The sequence below is a fragment of the Dermacentor variabilis genome, unplaced genomic scaffold (genome assembly GCF_050947875.1).
Source record: "Dermacentor variabilis isolate Ectoservices unplaced genomic scaffold, ASM5094787v1 scaffold_12, whole genome shotgun sequence".
Classification (NCBI taxonomy): Eukaryota; Metazoa; Arthropoda; class Arachnida; order Ixodida; family Ixodidae; genus Dermacentor; species Dermacentor variabilis.
In genome coordinates, this window is record NW_027460280.1 from 40,752,150 (window position 1) to 40,770,812 (window position 18,663).

The 18,663-nt window shown below is 42.1% G+C and overlaps 1 protein-coding gene across 2 annotated transcripts in view; it reads right to left on the reverse strand.

The window, feature by feature from the left end:
* Window positions 1–18,663, reverse strand: part of PAPLA1 (Phosphatidic Acid Phospholipase A1) — an 82,476-nt gene that overhangs the window by 29,258 nt on the left and 34,555 nt on the right. For both annotated transcript variants that reach the window (XM_075677310.1, XM_075677309.1), the window contains 3 exons: window positions 13,666–13,801; window positions 7,059–7,070; window positions 6,731–6,821 (listed from right to left, as the gene is read on the reverse strand). In XM_075677310.1, coding sequence (XP_075533425.1) covers window positions 6,731–6,821; window positions 7,059–7,070; window positions 13,666–13,801 — 239 coding nt within the window. The remainder of the gene's footprint in view (window positions 1–6,730; window positions 6,822–7,058; window positions 7,071–13,665; window positions 13,802–18,663) is intronic.

Below are 18,663 nucleotides of genomic sequence, written 5' to 3' on the forward strand. Positions count from 1 at the left end.
GCCCCTTGACAACACGTGCGGGAAATTTGGTGTAGGCAAACCTTTTTGGCTGCGTGTTCCTTTATTCAGTGGTGGAACAGCCATTTCACCTTTCAGCGCAGGTCCTGGCACAGGCAGAAAGCAGATTTGGCGCAGCAGAAAGCATTTTTGGCGCAGGTTCCAAGGCATGTATGCTTACCATATACCAGCAAATTTTAACTGATATAGTTGATATGTTGTGAAGACGGGTTTGCGCGTACCTTGCAAGCGCAGTCAGAAAAAGACTTGACGCTCCTCCACACGGCGACACACAAAGGACACGGTTGGGTTCGTCGATATGGCACAGAGAAGGCACCACCATCAGGTCGTTAACAAACGCATTAACCCAGGATGCAACACAGTGCAACAGTAGCAGATTGTGGGCAAAGACTCACCGCAAAACCGATAGTGTACGCGCCCCTGCACTGAGCACGACATTATGCAATATACTCATGTAATGAAATGTACATTAGAAAGTCGTCGAACAGGGGCCGCAAAGGTTACGCAGCCACAAAAAAAGTAGCATCAGCACCACTGCGCGTGGGTGAGACGCAAATAGTGTTTTGCTTTTGCATCAGTGACGTTATTCCACCGAAAAAGTGCAATGACCGAAACTCAACGCAAATGTTTTGCGTCAGTGAATGTGGTGGAACCCATCGAAGTGGCAGCTCTCGCTGTGTACCACATTCGACCTCATTCGCTAATACTATTTTGAACTATGCACAACGTGCAATTCTGATTGCAGCGGCTCTTTTCCTAATCCCCGCTGTCACCCATAAACATAGCAAAAGCTTACCTTTAACCCTAGAATGTGACATCCTCCTTCGGCAAATTCTGCGGTACTACGCGCATTCGATGAACATCGAAATAGAGCACCAGCAAGACTGTGTGCTGGCACTACATTGTACGCCTGTCAGAAAAATGCATCAATGACGAACTGGACGACTTTGACGGGCCCAATGAGTTTCTCACTACTTAGTGAGAAATAGAGTGTACCAACTCCATGGACAGGTCTTTGCTTCCTTCTATTGATGATGATGATAGCATGCTGTTGGTTTTGGTTTCAGTTCTGCTAGCTGCAGAGCATTAACAGAAGGAGGGTTTCATTCTTATGCATGCTTTGGCGCAGGCTTGGCGCGATTTTCCGCTTAAATGCGATTTTGGCAGAGGATGGTGCACAGGGTCACTCTTGGCGCAGTTTGCCGCAATTGGTGCAGCTGCTCCACTACTGCTTTATTTTGTGCGTGTTTTGCAAAACAGTTCGTGTTAAACAATGACTCCTTACTTCAGCAATGGGTAAGCAACATTTATCCATTGCTGAAGCAATACCATTGGTAAGCAATGCCTACCCAAGTAAACAACTTTGAAAAAGTAAGAGTGGGTTATGCTTTTCAGCTCTTTGGGCAGAGACCAATGCAAGCATTCTTCCTTATCGGACACAACTAGAGAGAAGCTGTGGCAGCATAGAGGCTACCGCAAAGTTCTTTTCAAGAATGAAGTCGTTGATTGCTGTAATGACATCTACGTACCCAGCGGAAGCTCTGACATCCAATCAACCGTGTACAAAAGATCCAAGATATGCTTGAATTTCTGAACAGTAGGAGTGTCACACTGATGAGGCATTTTCTCAGTGACTCAACAGCAGAAGGAATAAGGGTAACACTGACAAGTACGCTCGAGCTTCTTGACTACTTGAACAAAAAGGTCGGATTCAAATATTTGCTAACTTCAAGGCTTAGCCCCGATAAAGTCGAGAACTTATTTGGTATATAGTGAGGCTTTGGTCGGGCTGCAACAGTCATCCAATGTCACAGCAGTTTTTTTTGTCTGTTCATTGTCTTTCTTTTTAAACTTGGCACAAAGCGTCACGGGCAGCAAGGTAGAGGATGATGTGATCAACTCTATTCTTGAGGCTACTGACAGAGAAAAGGATGCCACTAAGGGAAAGTTTTTGAAGACAGTGAAGTTGTACACAGAGAAAAATACAGAGGTTCTGAGTTGCACCTTTCCCAGCAGAAACTGACGAACACGTGCATCATGTGAAGAGAAACGAGTCGTGATTCATATATTTCATTTCAGGCTATGTGGCAAAAAAAGCGCGTGCTGCAAACCAAAGTCCTGGTTGCACTGCCTGCCTCTTGCCCTAAACTGAGCAAGGGCACTTGTTGGCTGCTTCTGCATTTGTGCTGTTCAAGCGCCTTGTCCGTCGTACATGTTCCTCTTTTAGTCCGTGTCTTCGTAGCGCTCTTTTCTTCAAGATCAAGGTGGTTTGTTGTACCCTTCAGTTGAACTTCTCACATTTATTACACGCCTAGAGGATATTTTCACAATTTGTTTCGCTACTAATAAGGTACACGGTGAAAGTGTAATGGATATCTTGGAGATGATTCATTTTGCTAGGCACTTAAGCACATTGGTTGCAAAGCGCACACAGAGTGCTCGACACCCTGTGTTGTAGGCTTTTATGTCACAAACAGGCTACACTTTTTTGTAAAGGGGCTGAACAAAGCCAACACCTCCAAGCGGAAGTAATCTAAGCACCAGACGCTAAGAAGGCTGAACTGAACGCATGTTAAACCATTAATTTGACTGGCATGCCAGCATCCATGAGTGACAGCTACAGCTTAATTAACATTTCTATTGTGTTTACAGCACAGTTTATTTGTATTGTGAATTTCTTTGAACCATTCAGTAGGCTTTGCTTTTTACATATTTCTACTTACTTAACCATGGCATTGCGAGCAACATCCTCATTTCTATTGCGCATTTCTGTATTACATTCTTGATTCTGTCATACCATGGAAAACCTTTTAATGTCTCTCTGATATCATTGTATATTTGTGTTGGATATTTGTGTATGTTAGCCTCTGCGCATTGTCTTGATCCGACACATTTTATGTTTGCTGTGCATTCTAATAGTACATGAATTCTTGGCATCCTCATACCATGGAAGTGTGCAATAAAAGTTCGAAGGTAATGATTACCTGTTACAGTGTTTCTTTTTTTTTTTTTCATCTCATCTGTCCATTGTGCAAATTTTTAATGCCATACCAGTAAACATTAACTGCCGTAGTGTGCACGGCATGCACTGCCCTTTCCAAACGGTGCAAGAAAGCATCGGAGCATCACAGTTTTGGCTAAAATAGAAAAACGGTAAATTTCAGATGCTAGAAAATTTAGTTTGACTGAAAGGGCGCATCCTGAGTGTGACTGAATGAAAGAAGTTGCGGAAGCAGTGTTTAGAGAGCACATGCTGCGCAGGCTTTTATGCATGCCTTCCACAGTCGCCGATCACAGCACCGCCATTATCGCCACTGCGATAGTCGCCCAAAGAGTGCAGTCGTTCCACTGCCCTATTCTAGTACACTGTAACCTTGCTGCAGGCACGGAGCATTGAAGGCGAACCCTCATAGTCCCATTTCATGGTATGGGCACCGGCAGTAGATGTGGCCCACTTCTACACAGTGATAGCAGAGCGGACGGTGGTTGTGGGCGTGCCAAATGCCAGTCTTCCTTGGCATGCTGCGCGGGGCTGCGGGTTGGCATGCTGGCGGTGGCAGTGGTGGACGACGGAACTGCAGCGTTACTGGGCCCTGGCAACGGCGGCGTAGGTCATCACTTCAGGCTGAGGCCGTGGCAATTCTGGCTTTACTTCGGGAACTCCCAATGACTGCTGAATTTCATCCCGAACTACGTCAACAATCGAGTTAACTTGGGACTGTGATGCTGGGAACATCTTCCGGAGTTCTTCGCATGCAACTTGTCTGATTGTCTCTCACCAGTCATCGGAGCAGAGGGCTTGTCAGCAAGATGTCACGTTGTCAGCAAGATGAACAAACTTGCCTTGATTAGGGTCTTGTTTCCAGAAAAGATAATTCAGCTCATAGAAGCTAATGCAGCAGTTAGCTATTTACATTGTTGTAAAAAAGTTCACAGATGTCTCGCGAATGAATGTCTGCACATGACTTAATTTAACACTGGCACATAGCTTGGAACTTGTGCTATAAAATACTGTATGATACATCAGAGAAACACTTCCAAGACTCGGTGCCTCTGTATGTCTTTGTGAACATACCAACTTTACCATGGTACATAGCTTTGCCAACAAGTTGAGCTTTTGATACAGCTGACTATTTAAGTTAAGTTAAGTTATGGGGTTTTACGTGCCAAAACCACTTTCTGATTATGAGGCACGCCGTAGTGGAGGACTCCGGAAATTTCGACCACCTGGGGTTCTTTAACGTGCACCTAAATCTAAGTACGCGGGTGTTTTCGCATTTCGCCCCCATCGAAATGCGGCCGCCGTGGCCGGGATTCGATCCCGCAACCTCGTGCTCAGCAGCCCAACACCATAGCCACTGAGCAACCACGGTGGGTACAGCTGACTATTTAACCGGAAAGTTGGAAATTTTACATGCGATTTGTACGCTTTATACAAAATTACTTTTTGCCAAGAATATGACTGCACTGTACCATTGAAAAGCTGTGCAGTATTGTTCCAGTTAGGCTTGAGAATTAGAGACACTAAAGAGAAACATTAAAGAGACTGACAACTGCCCAGAATGTGTTGCGAGACGTTGATGGAAATGAAATGATCGTGATTTATAGTGATAGAATCCAGCACACTGTTCGGGATTTAAGTAGGAACTATAATATTAAATTGGCAAAGAAAGTCAGAAAAACCAGTAGGTGGCGAGGCCTGGCGGTGAAATCTCGATACTTCAAAATGAAGTCAGGAGATTCTGTACGTAAGACTACTGTCATTAAGTACAGTATAATTATTGCTTAAAATTGCAGTTAATAAATTATGAGACACTTGTGCTTTATTCTGTACATATTATGAAGTAAAGAAAGACCACGCTAATGAGCGGCGCTCGCGTCGTCCCACATGCATGGCAGCGCGCATGCTGCTGTACGCGTGCGAGTACAGCACGAGTTTGCAAGTACTTAAGAGTTTTATGATCTCCCTGTGATACAAGATGCCATCGACGAGTTGTGCCATAAATGGGTATATTTTTTTACCTTTGTGTCGGTACCTCTGTCACACTGTACCAACACCAAGCTCTCCGCCGACTGTTGCCAGATTGTTGGCGTCGGTACAGTGTGACAGAGGCGCCGACACGAAGGAAAAAATGTTGTCGCCGACAGTTGGCAGACCAAAATCGGTGTCGGACCCGGCCTACTGTGAGTGAGCATTTACCAATCGGCATTTTCCAGGCGTGCTGCTTGTGGTGGGGACGGTGGTCTATCGTGCAAGTCGGATTCGTCGCTGCCGCTTTCGTTCGTCGAAGCATGACGTTTGGGTGCTACTTCGTAAGGATCTAAATTCTGAGCATGCATGCGAGCTAAAATGCTTTGTTCCAGCTCGCTCAGGTCTTCGAGAGATAACATCGGAAATCAGAAGCGCACGGTTGGCTACAGCAACACGAACCGCTTATCACATGTAAAAGCACTGTTTCGTTTTCGATGCGCTTGCTTTCGTTTTTAGTCAAATACCAAAGCAGTTGGACAGGAAACCGAAAAAACAAGTAGCTATTATCACAGAAATACTTTTAACAATTTGGAAAACATGAATCGCAGCAACATCGACTGGATAAACAAAATACTTTCTCACACCTACGGCCACACTTGTTGTCTGCCTCCCACTAGCGCCGGCCTATAATCGCTATCGCGCTCACCTATCACAGTTTGCAGCATGCTTCCAGTGAACGACTTCATCCTCACTACAGATACAAAAATTCTGATAAAAAATGTTCCACGGCATTTTGTGCATTCATAATCATAATCATCATCACCAGCCTGCCTGCCTACGCCCACTGCAGGGCAAAGGCTCTCCCATACTTCTCCAACTACCCCGGTCATGTGCTAATTGTGGCCATGTTGTCCCTGCAAACGTCTTAATGTGATCCGCCCACCTAACTTTCTGCTGCCCCCTGCTACGCTTCCCTTCCCTTGGAATCCATAATTAGATGCTCTGGCCGGTAAGCTTCCACTGCAATAAAAAAAGTGGGTACCATGAAAGTTGGTTGTCAGTCCCTTTAAGTTTATCTTTAATGGTATATTATGCTTCTGGAACAGTAAAACTAGCCACTATGAGAGGAGCCTAGGCAAGCCACAAAAAATTCAAAGATGAAAGACTGGTGGTGACACCTTCCTGATGTTCCCACATTAGTATTGCAATTACTTCACATACTTCAGCGTCTACAAAGGCAACTATACCTACAAAGGCGTGGTTGGTTGTTTTTCATTAAGGAATGACTACACTGCAGTCTAAGGGGATGAAATACTCAACTTAGCATGGTCTGAAAACTTTTTATGTGCCAAAATGGCCAAAGACTCTGAAATCCATGACATCACATTGACGTGCCAGCACTCAGGTATTGATGCACAATTCAGCAAGAAGTTTGACCTTCATTTTATCCTGTAGTAATCAACCTTTTCTTCCCAAATGAATCATAATACAAGTTTTGAAAGAATACTCCACCAGCCTAAACTGATTTTGTGTTGCTCTTCATTGTCCCCTTAAGAAATTAACAGTCATACCATGTAAATGACATTTAGAAGTGTAGCTGTTTGTGAAAGCAAATTTTGACAACCACTCTGAGCCCTTAAGTAACACGCTAAGTCAGTCGTAGAATGGTGTGAGACAATGATAAATTCTGTATTTGCTGCCTACAAGAATAATGAAAATGTACAAGCAAACAGGACTCACCAAGGTGCATTCGCTTGCGACCTTTATGGTGGGGAATCAAAACAGGACACGCTGTAAAGTTTGGATCAATTAAGGTTTCCATTCGGTATGCCTGCCAGGATAAAAGAACACTAATCAGATTTTGATGGTGACCTGCATTCAAACACTCTCTCCCTTTCACACACACACACACACACACACACACACACACACACACACACACACACACACACACACACACACACACACACACACACACACACACACACACACACACACACACACGCACGCACGCACGCACGCACACACACATAAAAAAAGGGAGGCAAAAATAAAAGAGAAAACTCACCACAGGGTCAAACTGTAGTGGTTCCGAAACATATGAAAAAGAAAAGAAGTCGATCTTAATATGCCTTGCTGCTAAGATGCAATGCTATATAAGCGGTAAGCTTCAATAATTGCATATTATGCATGCACATTGTACAAACAGCAAAATTAAAGCAGAGTCACAGGTGCACTGTACTAAACTGCAGACATAAAAACATCTTTGTAGTAGTGTGCTTTTGTGCTCTTTCTAAATTTACGTTTTGCTTCCGCTTCAAACTGCTTGGTGTGGAAATTTGCATGCATTTAAGATTGCATACCCAGTTGGTTTATATACTAGATTATTTTGTCTTGTTCAATATAATAACTAATGTAATCAGTATTTGCACACCTTCACTTACTATACAGGATGATTAAAGGTGCACTGTATTTTCATTGGTACACACAAGTATAGTATCAAGCTGATTTGCGAGACAACACTAATGCCACCATGGAAAGTCATGAGTAGCTTTCACAGCTAGCAATATTTTGAGAATAGCGTTGCCTGTTTCTGTTCAGAATTCTACGTCAATGTGCAAGTTCTGAGACGCAGCAGCTGAAGGCCCTCTTTGATGTCAAGCCACATGGCCAATGTCGTGTGTGGAAGCAGTATAAAGCACAATGCCATTGGGACAACACGTTCATGCACACAAAAACCAGACGTCTCACGCCTGAAATAAGACACTTCTCAGTGCTCAAATGACACCTAGATAAGGACAGTCACAGAGAGGGGGGGGGGGGGTTGCAACAATTTGTTTTATTTCAGCAAAATTCTCACGTGATGTAACAAAATGACCCCATGCACTAGGACCAAGCATATTATTTCAGTGCATTCCTTTGTTTCAGAATGAAAAAATCATAACTGACACCAGGTGGAAAATATTATGCATTTTCAAGACATCATGAATTTGAAAGATTGAAAAAAATCTTTAAGGTTTTCTATGCTTTGTTAGTTTTTATACCTACTTACACAACACTGTGAATGGAAATTAAATTCAAATTACTGCAATAGCCCAAAACAGGAACAAAAATTGACAGACTTGGCTTTTATACAGGAAACAGAAAAATGGGCCTTTTTTAGGAAATTTTTAAATGTGTTTGACAGGAACGAATTCCTCTTGATATGTTTTCTGTGATACTTGTCTACCTTCTGAGCGAGCAGCAAGGTCTCTCTTATTTACCGTTATTTCGAACTTTTGTGACAAAAATAGAAAAATTGCAACACATAAAAAATTCGATAGGTTTCATGCAAAAATGTTTAAAAAACCTGAACTCAAATTCACGCTGTGAACGTGGTTGGACAGCAAAGCTGTAAACGACAGCTAGAATGATTACCCATTGCGACATAGCTTGAAATTATTCACGCGGAGACTTTCACATGCACTTTACTTAATTATTAGCCAAAGATGTTTCAACGGGCTGTGACATGGCTTGAAACGCTACTTCGTGCACCTACAAAGAGTGGACCAGAGACAAGCGAAATGCACTTAACCTGGAACCACAGTCAATCACACATGGAGCAACTAAATCCAAATTCTGCATAGAGAAATTTCTTTTTAAATTTAGAATTTGTGCACTTGAAATAATTGATTGCATTGCACCTTCGTCACTTGGCCACATTTTCAGCTTCACGACATTCATCACCATCCTGCTGCACTTGGTGCTTACGCTGAACATCCTGGACCCGATTACGATGCCGTTGGACACGAGTACGATGCCGCTGTTTACATTGTCGTCTCTGTTGTCTTTGACAATTCTCGTATGCATGCTGCTCTTTAGGAGTGGCCTTCCCATAGCACTGTTATAACACAAATGCAATGTCTCACTAGGCGGGCCCTCTTTATATATATGTTATGTAGTGAAGTCACATCCCATGTTACAAGCTGTTCTATCACAAGCTTGCACTTTAGTTTATATTTTATATGGGCGGTAGACGTCACACCCCCTGTTACAAGCAGATGTCGTTATCAATCATTCTGTGCTTCCTATTGTTAACGATCACCTTATCATTCATCATGTTGACACGAGACGTGCTTTATGCTTTCCTTTATCGAAACAACCTATGTGGTATACACTGTATGTGTGATTGCAAAGGATATGCATACTTATTGCTTCAATTTTAGCCTACGATTGCGCTACCTCTGGGATCTGCCCATGAAAGACGTTATTTTGTCTACTGACACAAGAAATGCATTGTGGGGTACAGATAAACAGCTTCGCTGTAAAGAGAAACTACCTCTCCCAATTTTGCTGAAACTTTGCCAAGATTATCTACTGTAATTCGTTTTATGCAAAGGCATGCTGCATAATTTTATGGCTAAAAAGAAAGCAATCAACATAGAACAGTGATTTACAAGCTGCTGTGTTCGGCACCCTGCAATCAGGCACTTCGCTCTTTCTGTAGCACTGCAGGTTGCTTCTAAGTTCATGAAAGAAATGGAAGCCATCATTTAACCTGATGCTTGCATGGCACAACTCACGAAAAGGGGGCACTGAACACAGCAGCCTGTATATCACAGTTCATTGCTTTCATTTGCACTTATAGCAAAATAATTCAACATGCTTTTGCACACAACAAATAAGAGGTGAGAGGACATAATCTCGGAGAAATTTAGTGATCTTGTATGCGACTGTATCATTTAATTTTTTTTTCTTTAATTTCTGCACAAAATGTGAAATTTTCAACATTCTACGACTTCTCACATTATGCCATAAAAATTCAAATAACAGTAAATAAGAAAGACTAAATACTTTGCTGCTCGTTCAAAGGTAGCGAAGTTTGCACAGAAAGAAATTGCCACAAAGGCCCATTTTTAGAGCGCAGCTCTTGGGTGCTAGTTCCTGTGGCGAGTGTCGGCGTAAGTGAGTGAATGAGCACAGCGGAGGATGAAAGAGCGAACGTGGAGTGCACCGGCATATGAAAGACTTCCGATAGCAAAGAGAGCATGAGAAGGAAAGCAGAGGATGAGGGTGCAGTGGAACCATGAGGTGGAAAGCGGGGCGGGGGAGGAGGGTATGGTGAAAGTGTGAGAAGCAAAGCGTAGTGCTGCACAAGACAGGCTCTCCAGCAACGATGGCTATGAGTTGGCATCAGAGTAGCATGTGTAGTCTGGGAGGTCTGTCTGCTGTGGCTGCTGTGAATCATGCCCATGTGTCAGCCATGCGCTGCTTCTCACAATTTCCCGATACTTCACTCTGTTAGCAACCTGCCGCATGTGACACATTGTCCACGCTAGCCTGTATATCGCAAAATGAAAACACGCAAAGAGCTGCACTCAAATTTTGCATTAGCGAGTATCGTAATCATCTGTGAACTTCCTGTTTCATGACCAAGCTGGTCAATTTTTTTTGTTGTGAGCTTAGGCAAACACTGAATTAATTTCATTTCCATTAATGAAATTGTGCAAGTAATGTATAAAGAGTATGAAGGTATAGAAAATTTTGATTACATTTTTATCACTTTTTCAATGTCGGAGAGTTGTGTAATTGGATAGGCCGAATTTTTTATGGCATGGTTTTGCTACTTCGTATAAAAATTTTGTTGAAAAAAACAATTGTCGCACCCCACCTGTGACCGTCTTTTTACCTGAACACACCTATCTTAGAACTTCAGAGATGTAATACCAAAGTGCGATTCAAAAGACATTCTGTCCCGCCCCCATTTCTGTATATCCCCTTCAGGCACCAAATATTCTGTCCACTGAAACATTTTTTTCACCAAATTTACCTATCTTCAGAATCAATGTAAGTGTACTGCAGCAGAACTGATCAAGAATTTCCAATTCTTCAGTGAGTTTTGTTAATTTTACAAAATGTGGACTCCTTGTTGAACTCTCTACAATAATGTCAGATATGAGAACATCGACTCCGGGATACTTGAAAAGCATTCATCGAGCAACCTCGAACTTTATTCCTGGTGCAAAACAGCATCAGAAACAATTTAAAAAGTGAACTCGCCACACATGACGACATAACAGCATCGAAAGCAAACACCCAGATGTCTTGCTTCCAACTCCTTTTATTAAAACACTTTGCACATATTATTCAAATTTGCAGCAAAGGTCCAATCAGAAAGAAGTGCCTCAAGATACATGTGAAACATTTTAAAGAGTCACTGAAATGGTTTGGACAAGCTTTATATATGCATATTGTACAGCTATAGTTAAACATCTGTGCCACGATTAAGGTGAAGGATCTAATATTAAGAGAGCTATGGACGATTACAAGTTACTTTCCTCCCTAGTGATGCTTTTCTTCCTGTAGATTGCATCATCATGTGACATCGTGTTGTCTACTTCTGATGTTTTGGGGCCAGAGCGCAAAGCCTCTTCTACCTCTTCGCCAGCCACCTGGCTGTCGGTCCCCAGCAAGAGCTATCCAAGCACCGTGCGTTGAGAGCGTTCTGTCGCAGCGCCAAGCCTGCCCAGTATTCCAGTAAATGCAAGTGAGCTGGACGTTTTGACAGATGGCTGGAGGTGTAAATGTGAGTGGCCTGCATGGAGCAGCCACCTCGGTGTGCAGACCTCAACCAACCAAACACATAGCCAATATTGCTGTATGCAAGGGTACATAATTTTAAACATTTAAAAGGATTTAAAAGAAAACATCTTCACAATTATGCTGCTACCAGACATTTACACCAGCAGAAAAGTAGAAGACACTTGGTTACTGCTATATTAGCTGTGTGTTTGTCTGGTTGAGCTCTGTGCCATCAGTTGGCTGCACCCTAAAGGCCGCTCAGGTTTGTGCCTCCCCCCATCTGGCAAAATGGTCAATCCACCTACATTTACAGGTATACCACACATGCTATTACCCTCTACTGTGGTAGTAATCCTCCAGCGTGGAGTGATGGCCCCAAATGCATAGATCCTGGCGCCGATCACATACCGACAACTCAATGCATCGCAGCCATTCCGCTTGCCTGTTGCTTTGCAGAAGGACACAATGTCACAGCTTGACATGCTGCTGATTGCTAGATTTGCAGCCCACAGCATAGGAAAGGTGATCCATGGTGCTCGCGAAAAAAAAGCTCGAGACCAACACTGACTGTGTACCTTACGTCAACACAGAGCAGTTGTAACACAAGCAGATAACCCTTGCTATATGCCAGAAGTGCTTCAGTGTAGTAATAAATTGTCATCGTGTATTCTCTTCCTGTTAATTTCTTCTTTTATTGAAACAAATTAACCAACATTCGAACTATTACGAACAACATTTGTTCAACATAAAGTTGAAAAAAATTATTGGTGACACAACCCAGGTAGCCAATCGAGTAGCTCATCCAACTGATGTCAAGCGTGCCAGCTATGTAAATTGTAACGGGGCTGCTGAAAACTCAAGGGAGCGGCACCGCAGTGATCAGTAGCAAAGGACATTTTTAAAACCTTATAATAAATTTCACACTTTATGCAAAGCACTTAAATATGTCACTTATGATCAGAAGGAACTACCCTAATGACTCAGTATGTTTGTACAAAATTGTCAAAATCTTTTCAGAGTCCCTTTAACCCTTTGAGGGTCAATGATGTAAATATACGACGCCGTGAACAAGTCCAAAAATGGTTGACGCCGTACATTTACGGAGCCGGTTGTACGTTTAAAAAGTGCTCCAATTTCCTAAGTTTTTCTTTTCTGTCATGAGCTGGCACTATGTGGTAATACAGGGAATTTTTTTCACACACCTCCCTCTCTTGGTTTTCGTTGCATGGCTTGTTTTAGTGCTAGTTCGCTCCCGCGCATCCATATACTACCGCTCGCGCATTGGCGCGCGTACGGGCAGGTGGCAGTTCGTGTTTTGTTTTTGCAGGCGGTTTTGGCTTCTTGCGCTTGCAGAACTAATGGCTATCTCGTTACTAATCGCTCAAATGGCGAACACTTGTTTCTCGCTTGTTTAGTGCTCCCAGGGGTGCGCATAGGAAAGAAGCCGCCGTGCATGCGTTTCCGTTGCTTTTTTTTTTTTTGTTTTTTTGAGACTCGCGAAAACTAATTGCATCTGGTTGATAAGATGAAGATTAGTGGAAGTTTGTCACACGCTGTGCTTTTTTGACGGGCACACAACCGCACAGTTTTCTTCAGTGTGCACACCTACGCAGTTCGATTATGCTATGGATGTACATATTAGTGTAAGAGCAGGAACATTTGAGTCTGGTGAAATATTCTTGTGTGCCCATTTTCAAAGCTTTGAACTATAACAATGCATCAAATTTTTGATTCTGATAAGTTTATTTTCTTTTTTATTGTTGTTATTCATGAATAAAGAGTACATATATACCAACGCAAAATATTTTTTTCTCGCTTTACGGTCACCCTAGAAAAATTACGGTAATTTTTTTTCGAAATAAGTCCCTAAAAAGAATTCGAATCTGCAATAAAAAAAATCAACCCTGGGTGGTCGCATATGGCGAAAAAAATCGACCCTCAGAGGGTTAAACATCATAATTTGCATAAGTGCTTTTGCTTCTGATGTGCTATCTTCATGTGCAAAATCAGTGCACACAGTGCCTGAAGAGGATTCCTGCCGCATGTTACACCTGAACAATGAGCCCCAACAATAAAGTGCAGCCAAATATGACTATAAAAAACTGGTTTGTTACCGGATGAAAGATGTTGAAGAAGGCCGGACAAGTTGGCAACCTGAAGTCCTCACAAAGGGTCTCGTTGCCACGTACTACCAGAAACATTGCAATGGGAGATCCTAGGGCAAAGAAGCAGCTTGGATGGAAGTTGATCCTGAAATAAAGTATTAGTGTAATTCTAAGAAACTTATTGCATATTACATGCTACTCATTCTTTTTTTCATTCTGGTGATTTCATAGTAGTAACAAACAAAAGGTGGGCAGTCAACATGTTTAAGGGGGGATGAGGGGTTAAAATCTTAATTTTCACCAAAAACATGCATTTTTACATTTAAGTTGTTCTGAATCCCTCAACTAATAAAAAAGCATCTCATCAAGTTTGGTTGCTGCTTGTGCCTTATAAAAAAAGAAAATAATCTTTTTTTTTTTTTTCATGTGACAGCGTGTGCTGTTCTCAAAACAGGGCCACTGTGCAATAGAACATGAATGTGGAATGAACGCCCTCATTCGAAAGATAGCTATTTGTGCTTTTTAGCCATAGGAGACTTATCGTGGCTGCAGCATAACACACAGGGAAGTGCTAGAAAAAAAGTTATATTTCCGGCCATGGCATGACAAGATTGAGTGGCGAGTCGGGATTGTGTGGCAAACTGAAACTGAAACTCTGTTTTATGTGAGAACAGAAAAAAAAGGCATATTTTCAATTGTGGCGAGTCCAGATTGACTAGCAAACTGATACTGCAATTTGGATTGGTGCATTATAATCAGATTACAATACAATCGGCATGCAATACAATCGGCATAAAGCCCTGGTTGACACTGGCAAGTCATCAGTGCCAGGAACCATCGTCAAACCTTCAGCAGAGACATTATAGACAATTAGATCCTGAGGTTTTACATGCCAAAACCACAATCTGATATGAGGCATGTAGTGGTGGACTCCGGATTAATTTCAACCATCTGGGGTTCTTTAATGTCCAACCAATGCACAGTACATAGGCATGTTTGCATTTCACCTCCAACGAAATGCAGCTGCCACAGCTGGGATATGATTCCGGGTCTTCGGGATTAGCAGCTCAACACCAGGGCCACTACTACGCCACCATCATGGGTGTCGGAGACATTGCAGAAGTCCCTCTATACGATGAGCTCAGTAAGCCAGAGCTCCTCGCATGAGGTTCCAGGATGCAGACACAAAATGTAAACAAATCATTCAATACGTTAGTGTGGAAGAGATAAATGTAAGACCGAGTACCTGTCCCTGAGAATGATGGAAACTGCAGCAGCCTTGGCAGTGCTTTAGTTCAACGAGGGTGCAGGTGGAATTTAGAGTTTTTGAAAAGGTGGAGCTCAAATATGGAATGCTGAAAAGGAAGCATGCTGAGCAAGGGACTAATGCAGGCTTCCTTCAAGTGCAGATAAGGACTCTTGACAGTTATAAAATGAAAGAAAAAGCAGAAAGCATGAAGCAACTGCTGCTGATCAACATCAGGTAGAAGAGGAGGGCCCAGGCAGGGGCCTTTAATTGATCACCATCGCCCGGTAAATAAAGTACCAGGCTTTAAAATCTTTTAACTGATTTTTCTAAGTCTGCACTTTTTTACCTGACTCAGCATCCAGAAAAAACTATCATTTCCAAAGTGCTTTGCCAAAATGTGCTTTTAAGGTAGTTTCCAGACTGAATTTTGCAAGGAGCAAGACTATGTATTTCTTGAATTTTTCAATCATTTTGAACAGCAAAAATATTTTTGACATACATTGACATACAGTCAAAAGCAAGAAATCAGAACATCATTTTCAAATGATGCAGTATCTACAAATAAAACACATAAAACAGCAAGAGACTGCCCTTATTCTGTACTGTAGGCTATCCACAAAGTATGTATTCAGAATATATAAATAAAACATAAGTGTTTTTTGAAATGATAGTTTTCCTAAGTAGGACATGCTCAGTTGAATGATGTGATGAACATAACCTTTTTTCCATTTGCATCCCATCTGGGTGCTTACCACTGTCGTTGGAATCATTGCATTCTACCAGTGCTAACATATGACGCAGAAACTTGGAGGTTAACAAAGAACCTCAAGAAAAAGTTAAGGAACACGCAAAGAGCGATGGAACTGAAAATGTTAGGCATTTTGTTAGACAAGACTTAAGAGACAGGAAGAGAGCAGTGTGGATCAGAGAGAAAATGGGGACAGCTGATATTCTAGTTGAGATTAAGAGAAAAAAATTGGACTGGTCAGGCCATGCAGTGCGTAGGGCAGATAACCAGTGGACCAGTAGAGTTACAGAATGGGTGCCAAGGGGAAGGGAAGCACAGTCGAGGACAGCAGAAAATTGGGTGTTGTGATGATATTACGAAATTTGTTACGAAATTACGAAATCAGCTAGTGCGAGACCGGGATAATTGGAGATCTCTGGGAGAGGCCTTCGTTTTGCAGTGAACATAAAAATAGGCTGATGATGAATGAAATTTCAAATATATTCTAATGACAGTCATCCTAGAAAACTTCATCAAAATCAGCACTCTGGTTCAAAAGCTGACCCTTCAGGGTAGTATCTCCTCTTAATAGTTCTATGTGTAACATTTTCAGGTATGCACACTTACTTTAGCTGAGAAAAAGTTTCTTTATTGCAAAACATTGCGCATTGTCTAAAGGTGTAGCATTTATGTGCACTGCTGTTTTTCCAAAGTCTGTCAAAGCATGATGTAAAGTACAATTTTACATATGTCAAGGGATTCCATTTTTATACCTCTGCATACACACTCTGCCATATAATTAGCTGTTGCTCATTTTGCAGAGTTTTTGCCAGAAGAATAAGAAGCTTAAGTTGAGCTACAAGATTAGCCTCTAACTTTATGCATTTCTATAAATTAAACAAGTTCACACGCAGTTCAAGTTATCATAGGCTGAACCGACTGGCATTTGAATTAATGAACTGTTTTTCACAGACTTCTATGTACCTTACATGGGACCATGGCGACTTGTTGAGCAATTCAAGAATTCAAATTAAGGAGGTTTAAATCACTAACCTTTCACAGCAGCATGTATTTAACTGAATATGAAATTCTTGAATGAAACACAAATAAAACAACAGACTACTTGATCTCTCCAAACCTCCGAGATAATTATATCTAAAAATTATGTCTAAAAATAAGCATTCTGAACAGATGAGAGACAAAAACTGCAGTACCTAAACCTGCAATACACCTTTTTCATTGCTAGAAAAACAGCTAGCAATGAAATAAGCTGAATTGTCCAAATACCAACTATTTAAGAACACATATTTATTGAGAAAAATGACAGATTCCAATTACGAAAACTTACTAGCGAGTATATACAGGGTGTCCCACGTAACTTGAGCCAAGATTCTAAAAATGAAAGGCGCGTCAGAAGCGAATTGCACCGAACGCATACTGTTTGCACGGGCCTATAGTAACTCAGGCAATTTTTTGTTTTCCCCATATCTCACTAATTGACTTAGTTTAATTACTCAACTTTTTTAATTATTGGCTGAGGACCTCAAGTATGATATGCAGATTTTTACAGCACCTTCAGAAACCACTGATAGAGTTGTTTCCTGCACGATACGTCTCACGCAGTCCTTTTTTTTCTGGTTGCAAAAAGAGCCTGGGAAATATGAAAAAAGCCACATGATGGAGCACTTGCACAAGTGGTGTGGTGCTGCTCTAAAGAGTGTATTCGGTGAACAAGGTTGGCTGCATCGTGACTTGCAACGAGGAAGCGGCATGACGTTCTTTACCTCCTCGGCAACGCTCGGCCAGCTGCATGCATTTGCGCCGTCATCCGCCAAGAGCCGACCTTGTTCACCGAACGCATGCTTGAGAGCAGCACAATACCACTGCACAAGCGTTCCATCACGTGGCTTTTTTCATATTTTTAATACCTGGAAAAAAGGACTATGTGAGATGTATCATACAGGAAACAATTCTATCAGTGGTTTCTGAAGGTGCTGTACAAATCTGCATATCATACTTGGGGACCTCAGTAAAAAATTAAAAGGTTGGGTAATTAATTACTTAGTGAGTAATGGGGAAACATAGACAGACAGACAAGGAACATTATTGATGGTCCTGAGTGGCTCCAATGCCCCGCCCCCTTTTCAGGGAGGTGATGAAGCCGCGGGCTGCTCCCACGTTGGGACGGGAAGGCTAAGCCTCACCGCCGCATTATGGGCTCTCTGGACAGCCCATACTTGACGTGACAGGATGTCTACCAAGTTGACATTTCCAAATTCCCTGAGTTTTCCAGGTTTTCCCTGAGCACCTTTGCAAAATTCCCTGAATGAGCCAGAACTTTGTTTTAGGTCAAGATGGGCTGACACCATGTTGCCTGATGCTGTCACACTCTAGTAAGCATATTGAAAAGAAAAAAAAAATGATTTAGTCCGGTTTGAATAGTAAGCAGTAATATTTATTTTATTCAAAAAGAGAAGAGAAAGAAAGTGATAGTAAAATGCACAGCGGAAAAAATGGTAAAACCCATTTCGAATCGAGTCTACCTATTGCAAATACGAATGAAAAGAAGATGCATACAGAAGTAAATATTTTCGAACATGAGCTATTTCTATCAACTGGTAGCAAGCTCATCGGTATGAGGCCTGAACTTTGTCACAACTAAGATTCTCTTTCAGCAGCTGGGAAGTCAACCTCAACTGTCCTGACATACTCTCAGCCCGTACACAATATCTCAGTGTTGAGTTTCACTGCTTCAAAGAGTTTATTTTGGTTTGGATGAGGGACAGCTGCATCTCAGCGTCAGCAAACACTGTTTTCTTGAGCTCAAGCTCCTTCAAAGAGGCAGCGGCACACTTTCTTTTTTGTTAATTCCTCAGTGCATCGGTCCTTTCTGTTCTCATCCTCCTTCCATGATGCGGTCGCCCCATGGATCATTTGAAGCATCCTTTTCATCAGTTGTACAGTTAACGTTCGATTTTTCGGACCCTAGGGGCTGCGAAAACATCCGAAAAATCAGGCAGTTCGAAAAAAA